Source organism: Armigeres subalbatus, chromosome 3 (assembly GCF_024139115.2).
Source record: "Armigeres subalbatus isolate Guangzhou_Male chromosome 3, GZ_Asu_2, whole genome shotgun sequence".
In the NCBI taxonomy this organism is placed as follows: Eukaryota; Metazoa; Arthropoda; class Insecta; order Diptera; family Culicidae; genus Armigeres; species Armigeres subalbatus.
In genome coordinates, this window is record NC_085141.1 from 162,358,585 (window position 1) to 162,377,359 (window position 18,775).

At 37.5% G+C, this 18,775-nt stretch overlaps 1 protein-coding gene across 3 annotated transcripts in view; it reads right to left on the minus strand.

Annotated features, from left to right (window-relative positions):
* LOC134227910 (limbic system-associated membrane protein-like) overlaps positions 1-18,775 on the minus strand; it is a 517,094-nt gene that overhangs the window by 55,852 nt on the left and 442,467 nt on the right. For all 3 annotated transcript variants that reach the window (XM_062709615.1, XM_062709616.1, XM_062709614.1), the window contains one exon: positions 9,576-9,833. In XM_062709615.1, coding sequence (XP_062565599.1) covers positions 9,576-9,833 — 258 coding nt within the window. The remainder of the gene's footprint in view (positions 1-9,575; positions 9,834-18,775) is intronic.

Consider the following 18,775-nt stretch of genomic DNA (forward strand, 5'->3'; position numbering starts at 1 on the left):
AGACTGCAATAAAATTTCGGACTAAATTGGAGTTTCTTGACATTTCAAGCCTTATCAGATCAGCTTTACTTACTTTCTCGTGCTTAGTTTCATATGGGCGTAACTGTTTGGATCGATTTCTCTTTGTCGATGTTTTCTTTTTATTATAGTACCGAATTACGCTAGTTTGCAGATGATGTATTGGTTTGGTGTGATAAAGGATGATTGTATCTTGCACCAGAATTAATAATCACGGTTGTAGCTTTTGACACAATTGAGTTATTACCAAAACATAAAATCGATTAAGAGAAATCGATCGCCCCTATGAAACTAAGCGCGAGTTTTCAATAAAAAAAATAACCGGATAAAGACAGCTGTGGCAGAAAAGTGAAATTTTACCGATTTCACTAATTGAAACTAAGTGTGGATGTATGATGTAAGCTAATAAATGATAATAGTGATTATGACTAAATTTAACATATTTAATCAGATGTAGATTTATATTATTTTAAACTGCACCAGAACTCGCTAATAAGCAAAGCAAAAATTGCCATCAATTATAAAGTACACGTCATTTATTCAAACTTTTTTATTATCTTTTCTTTCTTTTTGTGCTCAACCAGGAATCCTGAGCGAGCCTGAGCATCGAGCATTTGAAGCTTTCAAAAGTGAATGCAACTGCATTAGACATGCACCTTAATTACATTTTGCCTAGCTAATTATCTCGCCGAGAAACGAAACATAAATTGAGTTTCATCCAGCTAAACATGACGGTGCTTGCATGGCGAACGAAACAATGATCACTATATTATTAGAAAGTGGAGAGGTTGCCGAGTGAGGGAGGATGAGGCAAGTTATAAAAACAAAATTATGAACCAATTTGCAAACTATCAACGCATTTGTCGCTTTCAATGCAGATAAATTCTATAGAGGAAAAAAAAGCTAATAACTAAACAATCAACTGTAGTTGAAATAGCATGCTGTTTCACATTAAAAACTCATTCCACTGCCGTAATCTGGAAAAGTGACGTAAGCGCCAATTTACAACATAAATGTTTTCCATTTTCTGTTAAAGAGCTCGATGAGTAGTACTCGTTAAGTCCATGTTTGAAAAATGGCGGTTACGTTTACGGCAGTCCAGTATGCTCATTTTTAGTTAGGTCTCATTACGTTCAATTAGCTTACATCTAACTAATAACACTGAATGAACTATTTGATGATGCAACCCTATAGTAACAAAGTATATTGTGGCTTTATATCATACTTAAAAAGTGAATCTATGTCTCCAAAAGCATTTTTAAACAATAATTGTTACTTGGAATACACGGTTCGAGGCCACATCTCTCCATTTTAGGTAAGCCCTACGAGTGTCTACGCTCACCGAATCGTTCTGCTTCTGGTCCGACTACCTCGCTCGCCGCGCTCCACGACTACTTGTTCCGACCGGCTTTGAAGTGAATACCATATTTGCAAGGTTGCATTTGCAACATGCCCAGCCCATCGAATCGTTCTAGCTTTCGCCCCTCTCTTTTGTCATAAGCTCGCGTCTTGCGAATACTCCAAGCAGGTATTTCAAACGATCCCATCATTCGATTTTCTGTGCAAAGATACTTTCAAAATGATGGGATACTGATCTCAGTTAGGTATCTACTCGCTAAGTAAACAAAGTGCATTGATCGTCATGCAGAAACATTTTTTCACAGCTTTGTAGTAGAAACGCCTTCGTAACAGGTACAAACCCATATCTGCGCTGGGTATCCGGATCATGGGGAAATCTCCCGGATTCCAAAACCAAACAAGCTCGCGTTTTCAAAAAAAAAAAAAAAATAATAAAGTTAAAAAAATAGTTGGGCTTGGCTTCTGCTTTGAATGGGGTGCTATTCAAAGCAGAAGCCAAGCCCAACTATTTTTTTAACTTTATTAATTTTTTTGTTTGATTCTAGTAATTTTAATTATTCCACGCATGCTGCGACGAAGCAAAGCTGGAATAATAAAAATGACTTTCTTTCCAGAATTTCTCCGGGATTACGTTCGAAACTTGATACCGGAATTATTTTTTTAGAATATTTGAATCAATATTAAAAAATTCGATTCTAGCTGTAATAGAAAGACTGAAACATATCGTGATTTACACTATGTATAATTGACCGTTTGGCTGATTTTGTAGCTCGGTTGTAAGATAACATTACAAAAATCAACAAATGACTGATCTCACAAGAGTTTGGAATTAAAATACGTTATAAAGTCGGAAAAGGCTAGTTGCTTTAAGTAGAAAATCAATACGATATGTAGCCATGGTATATTTTTTGTTGCGTACTTTTTTAGTAGTGACGTTTTTCTCATAATGTAGTCCTAAGTCTACAGTCCGTACAGCCGATCATAGACTTGTTCCCTGGTAGTTATCTTTTTGAAAGAATTATCACTGATTAATGCTTCTGTAAATAAAACTTAAGGCAACATGTTTCAAGCTTATTTTGAGTTTAAATACCACAACGGTAGCTTCCCTATTTGATCTCTAGTCTTTTCCTATGATCCGAGCTGCTTCTGTAGCAACGCATATAATGTGAAGCGATAATAGAGCGCTGCTTAACGAGTCACGGTAGTTTTCCCCCGTACACAACTTCCGTCCGGCTTCTCCACCGTAGCGATGATAATAATTGCCAAAGGCAGATGATCTGACCGTAAATGGGAAAACTGTGGATCCATATCGGAAACCAGGTCCGCTGACGGCTGCATGCAGAAACTTTTCCAATCAATCGATTGAAATCATCTTGCCTTGGGTTGGTCCGCTTGGAAACGTTTTGAGCTGCAGCTGCACTTTCGTGTTAGATAGTTCGTTCATTCCGCCTCGGAACATGCATAATAAAACTTGCTAATTAACTTTACACATTTCTTGCCACTTACGCCACACCATAATCCGGTGGTCAAATTTTGAAACTAATTTTCTGGTTCCGGGTATCAATGCTTCAGTGGTTATGCCTCCCACTTCGATCCATCCCTTGGCAGTTTTTGAACAGGAGAAACCGTACTGGAGAAAGATTGAGTCGCACTGGGTATGAAAATGAAACTCATCTCGTCTTCGAGCAGAAAGTACGGCAAGCTGGGGTTTAATGATAATGTGATTGCTTAGAAAATTTTCGAATCATGCTTCATTATAATAATGGCTTCGTTTAATCTGTGGGTGAATCTATTTCTTCTAGTGGGTTACTTCAGTAAAAAGTTGAAGTCTAGTGCATAATTCGGTTCATTCGTGCCAAATCGGATTACCGACACCAAAAATCCCCGTGTTCTGTTATCTGGGTTTTCGGATGGGTGACTTTTTTGTGTTGCAGTTCCAGTAGCAACTTTTTCTCCGAATTTCAATTAAAAGAATTTTATGGTGCTACAAACCGGAAAATGGGTTCCCAGCTTGGAGAACAGTGCACTGACACAGAAAGGCAGAAAGTGCACTTTTCGCTGGCGCAAGAAACGGTTTCCCAATATTATGTACCTACTATCTCTATAGGACACTTTGTAGTTTGTTACGCTCTGTGGTGATGAACGACGTCGCTCAGATCATAGATTCCCTACAAAGTTGTTCTTGTGGCGTACGTTTTAGAACGTGATAAAAATGATAAAAACATGTCGATGAAAATGATGAATGCGAACAAGAATATCTCATGTAATTTTTCATTGTTTGACACACTTGTAAAGTGATGTTCTGGAAACATTTTTCACTTTTCTCGTACACATTAAAAGCATGTAACTAGAGTCTATCCCGAGTAGACGAAAATAGATCAATAATAACAAAATGGACATGATTAATACAAGGGATAAAAAATCAGACGACAGTATCAATATTTCACACTAAAATATCAAGAGGAGATCAAGTTATGCTATTCATAAGAAGTGTTCAACTTCATTTGCCATAAGTTTGTTCTTATCCATATAGCACATTTAAAAGATGTAACTAAAAGGTGCAACTTTTAGATATTTTTGCCTGTTATTTTATCTCTTACATTAATCAAGTCCATATATTCGCTTTGACGCAGCCGTGCTGTTGCCATCTAGCGGCGACGGACGTGTGCGTGAAATCACTGTTTCTCAACATGGTGAAGTATAGGAAGTATATTTTAAAATGCTTTTAAAATGTTATTAACAGTGATATGTTGAAAACTTTAAAATACGTAGGGTTAGAATTTTGAAAACCTACATGTTAGGCTCCTTATCCACACATTTTTTTAATCAAAATAATTCAACTTTCGTGTTAACTATATAAAAGTAATTTAAATTTCTAACCCAAAACAGTGAACAATTTTAGGCTAAACTGTGTTTTAACGCTTTAATAAGCATTTTAAAATTGACGTCCTTTATCCCTTGCTGGGTGAAATAAAAAAGCATCAGCCGGCCCCCATTTTGTTTTCTCGCTTTCGTCAGGGCCAATTGTTTTGTCATTCTGTTCATGGCTTCTGTCCGGGATATCATCACCAAGATTTTTTTATGTATACAGGTTATCCGACTTGTCAATATCCGCAACTCAGCCATCTTGGATGTTTGTATGGAATTTATGCTCGTTTGTTTACGTTTTGCACTGAAAATGTATGTTTCCCCCCGCGCTGGTTATTCCCATCTACTGACGAAGTCGGATAACCTGTACATAAAAAAATCTTGATCATCACTTTTAAAATGAGCTATTGATAGAAGGATTGGAGACCTACGGTATTTGTTTGGAATTTATTTGGAAACAAATGGAATTCGCTCTAAATTTTCTTGAAATTTGTTTCCAAAATTTAAAATTCAAATTTCACTAAATTCAAAATTAACAAAATGCAAAATTCAAGATATTGACCAAAACATCTTGAATTTTGCCTTTTTTTAATTTTGAATTTTGAATTTCGTGAATTTTTAATTACGAATTACGAAATAAAAAACTTGAGTTTTGAATATATTGAATTTTGTTTTTGAATTCTGATATTTTGAATTTTTAATATTTTGAATTTTGAATAATTTAGAATTCGAATGCTTTGAGTTTTTAATATTTCGAAATTTAAATATTTTGAATTTTGAATCTCTTGAATTTAGAATATTCTGATTTTTGAATATTTTGAGCTTTGAATATTTTGAATTTTGAATATATGGAACTTTGAATATTTTTTAAATTTTGAATGTTTTGAATTTTGAGTATTTCAAACTTTGAATATTTTGAAATAAATTTAGTCCTTCTGATTCTTCGTCTACATATATAGATATTTATGTGAACAAAGAATCAGAAGGGATATATTTTGGCTGTTACGCCCTTTTCAAATGTTGATCTAGTAATAAGAGAGAACGTAGCGTTTTAACATTGTTTGTATAGCACTTGTTGTGATAGGCTTACTTACTGGCTAGCTACAATTGTGAAAAATTTATGCCTCGCTTTTATCGTCTATCATTATCAATTGATAGTGAATTCCGTGAACCCTGCTTTCAGCGCACATATTGAGTTGGGCCAAAAATCAGAAAAAAGTACATATTCGCTATTACAATGCCTTTGTGGCTGTAAATTGCTTCCTATAAAGGACTGAAGAATAACGATATGGATCATTGTTAACTCTCCCTGTGCTATCGATAACAGCTCTTCCATGTAAGCACATCGAAAACAATAAAATTTACAATTTCACAGGAAATTACAAGCAGAACTTTCCCTGTTATCGCGCATAGAACCATCCCCGACACGGTTTAATTCTCCTGCATAGACTTTCATCCGGAGGCAATTGGCACCTAGTTCGTGTATCCCGCCCGAAACCTCATCACATCGCTCGCCCGTCACAGCTGGTCCGGAACACGCCGCTCGCGTGTGCATAGGTAGTGCAGGACTATTATGGCAGTGGTGGTGCATATTTTAAAGCTCCGGGTATAAACGATGAATATTAATTTAATCTTTATTTTGTTCGTCTTTTTTTTTTCGTTTGAAGCCCTGCGCTCATCAGTTGGATCGTCTGTTGGCTGCGCTGCTGCTTGATTGCCTTCCAGCAGAACAGAGCAGCTCCGCAGACAGCGAATATCAGCGATGAGCTGAGCGCAGGACACTCATGCATACAAAACGATTTCAAATTCATACATTCGAGACTAAGCATGGTATAATGTGATGAGAAGCGCTGGCCAGGGACGGCCAGTAAGGGACTCAAGCGAACGGCACGCTATGGCTAACGGAGTGAAAAAAGGATTTGGACGGTATGGCAGCAGAACGATCGAAAAGGATTAGGGCGAAAAGAAGGTCGTTTTCATTTCGGTCGTGGAATAATTAAGCAGGATAATGGCGGCAGCGACGAAGGGCTCCACGGTCTAACGGTTTATCTGTCACCTCAAGTGCGACGTCAAACGTGTGATTCGGGTCATGAAAATTAGCCACTAAAGCCCTCTGTCAGCAAGCAGCACGAAACTGTGGAGCAACTGAGATACTAGCACTTGGATTAACCATCGGCAGGAAGTGCTTGAATGGAGGTTTATATTTAATTTGAGCATAGTGCAAAGATTTTCTTAGGAGAGTTATTTAGTGTGGCTAATAGTGGACAACGTTCCATAAAAAAAAGGATTTTGTATCTAAGCTTTCTTATAAGATGATGAAATTCGCATGAAGTTGAAATGTTTTTACCGAGGTTAGGATCGACGCAAACTAACCTACATCCTCGTAATTAGCCGATCCGATAAATGTAACGGATCAGACTTTTCCGTCAGCAATTGTCAACCAACGTGGAAAATTCACTACGGTTAGTTAGCGACCTCACTTGCCTCCATTTGGAAACCTGCTTGTGGCAAGTCTTCGTTGGGCGCACTGGTCGGACTGTTCTTAGACGGTCGACGGACAAAATCGTGGTAGGATGGTTTCGAAAGGGCGATGTATGCCGCCGATCCAGCCGTATGAAGGTACCAGGCGCTGCCTATTCAGCACGGAATCACATTAAAATGATAACATGATCAACATAGGGGGAATGACGGCTTTGGCAAGTTTTGTTCTATTATTGTCAGTGGGGTTATTATGGACTGATTATGCTCAAATTTGGCCTAAACATTCTTTGCATATCAAAGAAAATTGTGGCCAAATTTTATAAAATTTAGTCGACAGAAACCCTCCTGACAATAATAGAACAAAACCTGCCAAAGCCGTCTTTCCCCGTAGTTAGATTTAATGCCTTCTTGCCTTTCTCGTATACAAAGTATACGTAAAGGCTATATATTCGCTCCAGAACCAAACTTTTTATAGGGGGACCGGATACCCATAGTATTGTATACCAGGCTTTCCCTTTGAATGAAGTTCATTGCAATTAAATCGGTTAAGGATAAGTGCCAAAAATAGTTATTTTTTTTGCGCACGTATATAAATAAACAGACACACACATACACAGTCATCACCTAAATTCGTCGAGCTGAGTCGATCGGTATATAATACTATGGGTTATCGGGCCTCCTTCAAAAAGTTCGTTTTTGGAGCGATCATACAGTCTTTGTATACGAGAAAGGCAGAGAAGGAAACAGTTTTAAAAAATCAAAAGAAATGGAACAGCGAAGCAAATATCAGAAACAGTGAAAAAAATCGAACAAAAAATCAGTTAACAAGACACTTGAAGATGCGAATTACCGCAGTATACCCAGTATAAGAAGAAATAGAAGGTTTAGAAAAACGGCATAATCGCATTGCCAAACGGTGGGTTTGTGGCAAAATACAGCCTTGACATTGGGAGTCAACAGCGATCCTCACTCTGTGGTTGCACCACAAAACAATTGAATCATTTGTTTGCGAAACTGCATATATCCATTTTTCACAATTCCGAGAAAACATCAAACAACTGTTTTTGGACAAATTGGCAACGAATCTTTTGACTCCTTCGATACAGATCAATAGGTTTTGGCAAAACTGAACATCCTTCGGCACTTCCAGTTTGAAAACTGCAAGCAGTACTTCATAATTACTCTTCAAATTGTGTGTACATATGTATGTGGTTTCTCAAACACACAAAAAATTCTTCATACATTTCTGAACAAAATTTGTTTTCGTGTTTTTTGCCAGAATACGTATTTTTGGACAAGGATTCAGAATAGGGTTTCTTACCTCATTACCGGCCTAACATTCGTACGACTGCATTATTTAATTAACATTTATGACAGGAAGCATTTTTTCCTGAATTTTGTGGGCCGTGTAATACGGCAATGGGGTTCACTTCTGCTTTAAAAATAGCTATTTTTGCTAAAGCTTTTATTTGATTCAAATCAACGAGATGTAGCATGTATTTTAGTCACAGCGATTGCTTTTCCGGCATACTTCAATTCCATTCCCGGCATAAGCGATTTTCACTCAATCTCTCAACATCTTAATCTCTCATTCTCGCTCGGGACAGTAGAAAATGTGGCGTAATCAAAAATATGCACGTTCGACTACAACAAGATGCCAGATGGTATTATTCATAATATTATTATTATTTGGTTGCGAAGATATATTCACTCATCCAAATTCCTTCTAAACACTTAAAAACAATATTTTTTTCTCTTTTTGAAATCGAGAGAATTACAAATAACATAATAGCGTCAACGTATTAGACAGTTTTCCTATTAACGCTGAAGGATCATTTTCATACTCCTGGACTTTTGGCAGCACGGTGCGGCTAGAAGTTCTAGGGCCGAGGTGATTTTTTGTTCGGTTTAAGGATACATTTTCAAATGAATCAAAAATCAAAATTCAAATTACCCTCTTCCAAGTCTTGCGATCGAATGTTGGGGTGCCACCCGCTTTTCGAAGTAGGTAATAAGTCGGTTCCATAACAGCAGATATTTCCGTCCATAATTAAATTTTCGCCATATGCTCAAAAACTGAAAGCACTGCTCATTTTTATACACTTCGTTGGTCCAAATTGATCCTTCTGAGACATAATTCTGATACGAAAGAGTTATATCAAAAAGTTTCGCTCTTATTGATTTTCAAGCTTTCGATTACGACGGGAAAAAGAACACAGACGGAAATACCAACCTTGACCCTTTTCAAATTTCACAATGGCTTTTTGGTCACCTATGAGCGGGATTCTTTGTATTCAACCCAAAATCACCAATCGCTTTTGCGCCATCATGTGCAGTGCAGTGGTATGCCAACCAGCTTTTGTTGTAATATTAAGGCATTCCTTTTCGAGCTCTCTGTTTTGAATAAGAAAGCAAGCTATTGTTATGCGCAAAGATCCGTTTGGGAGTGAACCTGAGTATTATATCTAGCATTCTGACAACACAATAGTATTTTATTATTGCTATCATCACGTCACCTTTTGTTCTTTCAGCCATGCTTGGAATGGGGTTCATCCACTTCACATATTATGTTTGGTACCTATTTATATCAAACATTGTTTTCTCATTTGTTGGTATGGCGAGAAGCTTATAAGGACAAGGTTGGAAGAGTACTAAAATAAGGGCCCCAACAATCTCGCAATTTCAAGATCATATCCCAGTCAACTGACACGACAACTGCAACAAACACTCGCCTTAAGTTCCTGAAAAATGCCCTTTGTAATTCATAGATGCCCCTTGCCGTGGAATCCTCGTGGCGCAGCAAGTGTCCACCTTTATCATTGCCATCACCTCCGCCTACGTCTACTTACCGGAGCTGCTGGGCGAGCAGGTGTAGTTCCCGGAGTCGGACGCCACCGCCCGGGCAATGACCAGTTTGCTTGTTTTGGTTTGCCGCTCGGTTAGCACGCTGATTCCGCCCCGCTGCGAGTAATTAACCACGCGACCTCCCTTGTACCAGTAGATGAAGGAGGGCGGCGCCGGCGATTGCAGCGCCACACATGTGAGGTTGATGTCGCTTCCGCTCTTGATAAACAGCTCCGTGTTGCCGAGGATTTTTGCTTTGGAAACTGGAAGAAGGGGAAAACGGAGAAAATCGAAAAACATCTATGAGTTGGGTGTTCTTTTCTGCGCACAGCATGGCTGGGTTTGGTGGTGGGCTGGATGAGAAATGGTGATTCTTATCGGGTTTTATATGGCATATTTGGTCTTTGTGTGGTGTATTTGAATGGTATGGCACGCTCGGTGCCCGCCCAGCACAATGGACATATTTTACAAAGGTTTATGACGCTAATAAACGTGATATGGAAACGGTCCTGCTTGCGGATCTTTTTTGTGTGCAACCGGCATAAATCGACTAAGCAAAGAAAGTTCGATAATGACGCTAATGAGATTGAAAGGATTACTAATAATTTGGCAGGCAAGTCGGTATTTATGCATGTTGAATTTATAGCTTTAACATAGGTTTCTCTGTTAAATAAAGAAACTGTCCTTGGAGAAACACAAGCATAGTCTATAGCATCCCTTACCGAAATTGCAGGTATGACTAAGAAAAAGCTAAAAACGAGAATCAATGGTCACAAGTCGAATGTCAATAAACTAGATAGACTACTGAATTCAGGACAAACACAATGACCAGGCAGTAGTCGAAATTAACAACAGAACTGCTTTAATCGACCATTGCCTATAATACGAACACATTTTCGGTTTTTACACAAGCGATGCTCGAATGTTGCCACATTCACAGTATTTCACATACAGATTGTTGAACATTGTAGAACAGATGTAGAAGTTTTTTTTAGGTTTGTTTTCATGATCACGTACAGATGCAGAATCTGCTATAATGATGAATATAATCACAGCGAGACAATTATGCATAGAAATTGAGCAATGGGACAAATAGACTTGATGTTGTTTTCAATGATTTTCGAACAAAGTTCGATTTCTGTGAGAGTTTTCGAAAAGTATATGTCAAAATAGACTGCTCTATGGTAAAAAGTCAAAATCCACAAAAACTAACATGGGACAAATATGCGTAGAAGGGCAGCATAGTAAGCATAAAATAGCATCTCTTCCACCTAACAATCAAATTTAACTCTTGTACAGACTATATTAGTGTCCATTCTAGTAAGTAGTAGGTGGTAGGCATAGTAAGTGTATCAATTTTAGAATATTTAGGGGAAACTGGGGTAATATGCACCCCCGGGGCATAACGACTCTTTGACATTTTGGAATATTTGCAAGAAAATGCACTTAACGAGAGTATATATCTAAGTAGGTTTTTTCATGACGCATGTATACAATTCGAACCTACTCACCTTCAGAATGGTCATGCATTTTAGTCGTGCATCTTACCGCACGAATGAGGAGGTCCCCCGGTTATAAAACGGTTAAAGAGTCAGCTTTATCATCAAAGGTTCTTATTCCTTCCCCTCATCACTTCGCGTTGTCTATGTTCTCAGCTAGAGGCGCACCCACTTTCCAAGTCGTGGGTAGGACAAATAGATGAAACGCCGATTTGAGTAAACATTCAGATGTTGAGAAATCCGTGGAAATCAAACATATTTGTATCAAAAGTCGGGCAAAATCCTTAGATAATTTTTGATTCTTCGATTCCATTTTCAACTAAAATGTATGTTTGTACTTGATCTTTTCGTCAAAACGATACTGATCACAATCAATGCAAGATGAGGAAAGGAAAAGGGTAGTATTTTTTTTGTCTTTATTAACGAGACTTTCAGCCCAATCAGGGAAGGGTAGTAGTTTAGTTGGGATGATAATGTATAGGAAGACGCCTTGAAAGGCTAAAACAATTCCATTGGACTACTAGAAAGATATAAAGACAAAAACCGAGTTCAACTCAATGCGCTAAAAAAAACGTGCGCACTTAATGTGTTTCGTGTCGCCTAATGAGCGATACACATTCCATCACGTACCCACGCACTCTAGTGGCTTATTTCGACAAAAACGACGCGTACTAAAAGTGCACGAACCGTCAAACACCAATTATTCAATTTCATAGTCTCGCGACTAGATAAACAAAAACCAAAACAAATTTACACTATAAAATTTGTTGAAAAACTGACCCCGAAATAAATAGAATGAGAAATCTCTGAGAAATGTTATGAGCTAGATTTTGCTTTAGAAGTTTATTTCCAAAATTATTGCTGAGAATATTGTCTTAATCATCATGTATACAAAATAAGATATTTTTAAATTTTGTTCAATCGATCTATTCCCTTTCCTACCTTCAATCCATTCAACATCATTTTTGCCTTTCTCGTACAACAAAGTTGTACCTGAAAGGCTTTCATTTCACTCCCAAAACGTACTTTTTATAGAGCGCTTGTAGACCCATAGTATTATATACCATTCGATTCAGCTCGACAAACTGAGCAAATGTCTGTCTGTCCGTGTGTGTGTGTGTGTATGTGTGTGCACATTGAAACATTAGACAATTTTTCTAGTACTAAACCTGAATCGATTTTGCTACAACAAGTTGCATTCGATGGGGAATGTTTTCTTCTTGTTCGCTATTGAATTTCATAATGATGGCACGGCTCAAAAAATAGTAAATATTCAAAGAGTTATGAGACATCATTATTTCGTAACAAATAAGCTATCGATTTTCTAGGTTATGTTCTCCCAAGACACAATTTATTCGAAACCGGCACACTGACAGCATAGAATACACAGCTTACACGGAAGAAAAAAAAATTCACAAAGAAACATAGAAACCCATTAATGAGTTAAAAAGTACCTATTTTAAGATTTCATGTATACACTGAAAATTCTAGTTTATTTTTCAAATGACCTAAGAAACATATTTTCATGAATGAATTTTAATATTGCGATCAACAGACCAATATGATAGCTTTTGATTGCGGTACACAAATTAATTCATGAAAAAAGGTGACATATGTTCTTTTTAAAAGTTAAGCGTCATTTCTGCCATTTCTTTCCCCTATGGGCCGATGTGAGCAGTGAGAAGTGAAAAGTGAGACGTGAGAAGTGCGAAGTGAGGAGTGAAAAGTAAGAAGTAAGAAATGAAAATTGAGAAATAAAAATCACCAGATGATCCGAAATGAAAACAAAAATGTTTTTCCAAATTTAATCTAGACTATCCTTTGAAAAGAGCTGAAATTTTTTTGCTAATATTTTCAAATGGATATAATAGAAAAACGACGCATCCCACAAAAAAGTGTTGTATGGGTGACCATCGCAAAATCAGTCAGAATTTCTAGTGAAAATATCGGAAACAATCCAAATTGAGCCCTACGCTGAAAAAATCAGTTTAAAATTTTAAAGTCGATTTGCGAAAAATGCTCTTTTTATTTAAATGAAATTTTGTCTCAAGATAGGTGATTATGTTCCCTACCAACCGTCCATACATCGCAAGCTGGGCACTCTTAAGGAAAAAAGCTTTTCTAACAAAAACTTTTTCTTGTCGGAATTATTTTCAGTGTATTTTCATCTGAAACTAAACCAATGAAAGCCATCGTTATAGAACCCCAAGCAAATCTATTTTTATGATACATTGTCTAATTTAGTCACTAAATATAGTTTGTTTTTAAATTAAGAGTAATATTAAAAGGGGTTTATATCTTCAAAAAATATTATATTCCATTATTAGCTTCTTTAGTTGCGACCAGTTACGACCAAAACATTGTACTCTGCCTGACTGTACAGGAATACTTAATATGAGTATATATGTATACATATGTTAAATCCACCTTAAAGACACTGAAAAATCAATTCCGTCAAGAAAAGTTTTGTTAGAAAAACTTTTTCCTTTAAAAGTGCCCGGCTTGCGATGTATGGACGGTTGGTAGGAATATAATCACCTATCTTGAGACAAAATTTCTTCCAAATCAAAAGAGCGTTTTTTTGCAAATTGACTTTTATTTTTAAATTGATTTTTAGTGTAGGGTTCTATTTAGGGTTTTTCAAAAGTTTTATTAGAAAGTTTGAATGATTTTGCGACAGTCACCCATACAACACTTTTTGTAGGAAGCGTCGTTTATCGATTATATCCATTTGAAAAATCAGTAAAAACAAGTTTGACCCTTTTCAAAAGATAGTCCGCATCAGATTTGGAAAACCTAAGTATGCACTTTTCTTTTATAGCACCTTTTAAGTATTGACCAATAAATTGACAAAAAGTCAACTTAACAATAAGAACACTTTCAAGTTCCCAAAAGTCCTATTTGGCTTCATGCATTTTTATTACATTTCTCGCATAGCTTTTCAAAAGGACCCAAGTAACATTTTTTCATGAATTCTCGCTTAACTTTTCAAAAGGACCTAAGTAACATTTTTTTCATGAATTAATTTAAATACTGCAATCAATAGCTTTCATGTTGTTCTGTTGATTGCAGTACTCAAATTAATTCATTAAAAATGTTACTTAGGCCCTTTGAAAAGTTATGCGAGATTTATAGTACAGCAAAACGCCATCTAGTAGAAAATCTAGATGGATTATTCCATTGCTGACAAACGTTCATTTCGAACCAAAAACCGCAAGTTGCTGGTTGATTTTTTTGTCATATACTCTGTCTCGCTCAAACCAACAGCGAATAATCTAACGACTACTTTCACGAACACTTTATTGTCAGATCTTCTGGATATGATACACTGCGCGGCGTTTGTAATGTTCCCAAATGGGTACTTGCACAAAACTTCACGCGGCGAATGACTGTCGAAAGGTACGGCCGCGACAAACGATACACCGCAATGCTATTCATCCATAAGAATCAAGTAAACGGTAGAAAGCGCGGCGGTACCTTTCATGAAAGGTTCGCCGCGTGCAATTTTGAGAAAATCAGGCAATAAGGACCAGCCACTTTAACCGACCGTGTCCATTTAGCAAGTATGGTGTTGAATATAATCTGTAGATTAAAAAAAACAGTTTAATAAAGTAAAAAAAAACTCAGCAAGTAACCGCACAATATTGAGTAAAACAAATTAGGTGTGTAGCATTTCCACATTCAATGAATAAATTTCGCACCGTGTATACTGACAGCATTAAAGTTTGTGTTGCTTCTTTCGTGCTTTATTGATGATGCTAACCTCTCAAGCAAAGCTTTCCAAAGCTTCAAATGTGGAACACGAAAACTAACACACGCGCTATAGAGACCGAAGCCGATGACTTTATCCGCTCGCATCAACACAGTTGTAAAAATTTCATCGTTGGAAATAAAAATCGCATTCGTACATGCTTTCTCGTGCGCTCGTTACGTTTGCTGCCATTTTTTCCTGCTTTGGAAGGAAAGAAGAGGCGTGTCATTGAGGCTAACTGCTTATTGGGTTGGGTGGTTTGGGTGGAATGATGGTGTAGTTTGGGCATTTGGGTGATTTGAACATAACGTTCGTTTTCATACACCTCATTATTTCCATATTATGCGGCTTTTTCCATTGATATTTATGTGAATTGTGTTGTTAATTTTCACAAATATACTTGTACAATTATTACACAAAGGCATGCAAAATCAATGTATGACATACAACTAGTTTTATTGAACGTTAATATTACATTGGTGAAAAAACACTACGTGGGAATCGGCCCTAAAACAATTGTAGACGCGCTGTCTGGACAGTTAATCCATATTGTATTTTATAATGTATTTTTTAAAACGTGCCGCTGCGCTAATTATTGTACTATTTACCCACGATCGCATATAATAATATCGCATATCGTAACATATGCATTTTTTCCTTTCTCGTACAACAAAGTTGTACCGAAAGGCTATATGATTGCTCCAAAAAAAACTTTTGATAGAAGGCCCGGAGACCCATAGTGTTATATACCGATCTACTCAGCTCGACAAACTGAGGTGACGTCTGTTTTTTTTTGTGTATGTATGTGTATGTGTACAAATTTTGTAGACACACGTTTTAGAGCTTAGAATTATCCGATTTACTCGCAACAAGTTGCATTCGACAGGGAATTGTTTGCTATTGAAAATGGGCCCGATCATTGCTTTTCGGAATTATTGAAAAATCATTGTTTTTTCCCACAGGTCCCCCTTGGAAAAAAAAATCAAAAAACAATTGTCTTTGAATGGTGGCAAGGCAAAAATATTAAAAATGATAGAAAAAATGTGATCTATTCACCCAAAGAGCTTTTTTGACCTTTTTAAAGTGATTTTTTCAATATATTTTATAATGCACGAGAAAGGCATCATCACTGCTAGGTGGATTAATCTGGGTTTTTACTTTTTGTCCTTCGATCTTTTTGTCCCACAGCCCATCCATACTTTGTTAATTTCAGATTTTTTATATATCGTAGCGAGCTACCAGGAAATCGTGTGATCATCAAATAATATTTTGGGGAGTTCAGAACTTCTTGCAAACAAAATTTTATGCGGGCTTAGAAATGTTGCTGTTTCCTTAGATTTCCATAGCCCTTTTCGGTTTCAGGAAATCTTTTTCCTGTATGCTTCTAATAATTCAATTATACGTGATATTATTATAATAAATGGCTAAAAATGTTGTGAATTTTGAAATAGTCACAATTTCCTCTTTGATAACACACAGAAGTAAGCAGCTGCATCAATCAATCCGCCGCATTATCCAGAAAATTGAGCGGCTGGTTGGATGGCCTCATATGCCCAATATATAAGAAAGGGCACATTAGACTGGCCCAGGAAACAAAAAGTTGTCTAATTCCACGGGGCACCCCCCAGGATTGTGTCTTTGGGTGAGAAAATCAATCTCTGAAAATTTCAGCTCAATCGCTTGTTGCATAAGCTGGCGCATTTGATTTGAAGTTTGTATGGGGATTTCAGCCAAAATGTATAGGAAAATACACCTCCGTCACTCATTTGATCTGGAAATTGGTTCTGATTGCTTGATTGACCTCAGAATTGCAAAAACGGTAGTTGGTATGCTACAGAACAATTTCACAGAACATTGTATGATGATTAAATGAACTTTTATATAGGTTTCGGCTGATGCGATTCGATCAAAAAACCCAAAAATACACAAATCAGCTCCTAATAAATCAGCCGAAAATTATATAAAAGTTCATTTGATCATCTTGCAATGTTCTGTGAAATTGTTCTGTAGCATACCAACTGCCGTTTTTGCAATTCTGAGGTCAATCGAGCAATCAGAACCAATTTCCAGATCGAATGAGTGACGGAGGTGTATTTTCCTATACATTTTGGCTGAAATCCCCATACAAACTTCAAATCAAATGCGCCAGCTTATGCAACAAGCGATTGAGCTGAAATTTTCAGAGATTAATTTTCTCAACCAAAGACACAATTCTGGGGGGTGCCCCGTGGAATTCGACAACATTTTTTTCTCCCCATAGTAATCTGGACCAGTCTAGGGCACATACTAGAGTGTGCCAATTACAGAGGGATCACTCTTCTGAACCCGGCATACAAAATCCTGTGGCGTATCCTGTTTAACAAACTGAGACCACTTGAGCAGTCATTCGTCGGCGAATACCAGGCAGGTTTTCATGAGGGCCGATCAACGATGGATCAGATGTTTAGATGTCACTTAGTGCGAATGTCGGAAGAAAGAATAGCGAAAACAATATTCCACAGAGAACTAGATATGGGCCGATGACTTCGTGGACTTGGGAATTTCGAGCTCCTTCAGTAGCCGCTAGGTTCCGAATGCCGACGGAGGTCCTTCGTAGTCGTAGCTTAGTTGGTTAAAGCACCAGTCTAGCGTACTGTAGGGTCATGGGTTCGAGTCCCATCGAAGGGAAAGTGGTGACCTCCAATACATTTTTCAAATCAATATCTTCCGCACAATGTACATATTCACATATGAGTTTCCACAACATTGTTAATCCTCCAGGAATGTCTCAGGGAATTCCTCTGTGAATTTTACCGGGACTTTTTCAGATAATTCCTCAGGGATTCAACTGGGAATTCATCAGAGATTTCTTTGAGAATTCCCGGAGGACATTCCCGAGGGAATTCCCAAAAAAAAATTCTGATGAGTTCCTTGAGGAAATCCTTGGACATTCCTGAGGAATCCCTGAAGAATTCCCGGATGGATCCCTAAAAATTCACTGAAGGATTCATGGAGAAATTCTCAGAGGACTTTTTCGAAAAATTTCCTGAGGGATTTCCAAAGCGATTCCTGGAGGAAATCCCTGAGGAATACTATGAGACATTTCCAGAGGAATTCAATGAGGAATTCCCGGAGAAACCCTGTGGAATGTTTGGTGGAAGTCCCTGAGATATTTCCAGAGAAATTCACAGAAGAACTCCAGGAGGAATTCCCGGAAAATCCCTGCGAAAGTCCCAGGAAAATTACTGGAAAAAATCCCTAAGGAATTCCCAGAGAGATTCCCGGAGAAATTCTCTGAGCAATTTCTTGAAGAATTCTCGGAAAAATGTCCGAAGGAATTCACTGAAGAATTCCCGGAGGAAATCCAAAAGGAATACTCGAAAAAATCCATGGAGAATTTTGTGAAGAATCCCTGATAAATTTCCGGAGGAATTTCATGAAGAATTTCAGCAGGAGTTCTCGGAAGAATTCAGGGAGTAATTTCTGGAGGAATCGAGGAATTTCCGGAAAAATTCCCTGAGGCATTCCCGGAGAGATTCTCTGAGGTTTTTTTTGAGGAATTTCAAGAGACATTTCAGAAGGAACACCTAAAAAAATTTCAGATGAATTTCCTTGAGGAATTCCCGGAGAAATATCCTCCAATGAATTTCTTGAGACGTCGCCTAGGTAATTTCCTGAGGAGTCTCAATGGATTTCCGGTGTATTTCCATAAGGAATTCTTAGAAGGATTTCCGGAGGAATCCTTTTAAGAGTTCTCGGAGGATTTTCTAGAATTTTTGAGGGAATTCCCTGGAGAATTTTCTGAAGAGTTCGTTGAAAAAATCTTGGAGGAATTTCTTTAGGAATTTTCGGAAGAATTCCCTGAGGAATTCCCTGAAGAATACCCGGAGGAATCTCCAGGGGAATTCCCTGAAGAATTCCCGTAGGAATTCTCAGAGAAATGCTAGGAGGAATATCCGAAGGAAGTCCTGAGGGA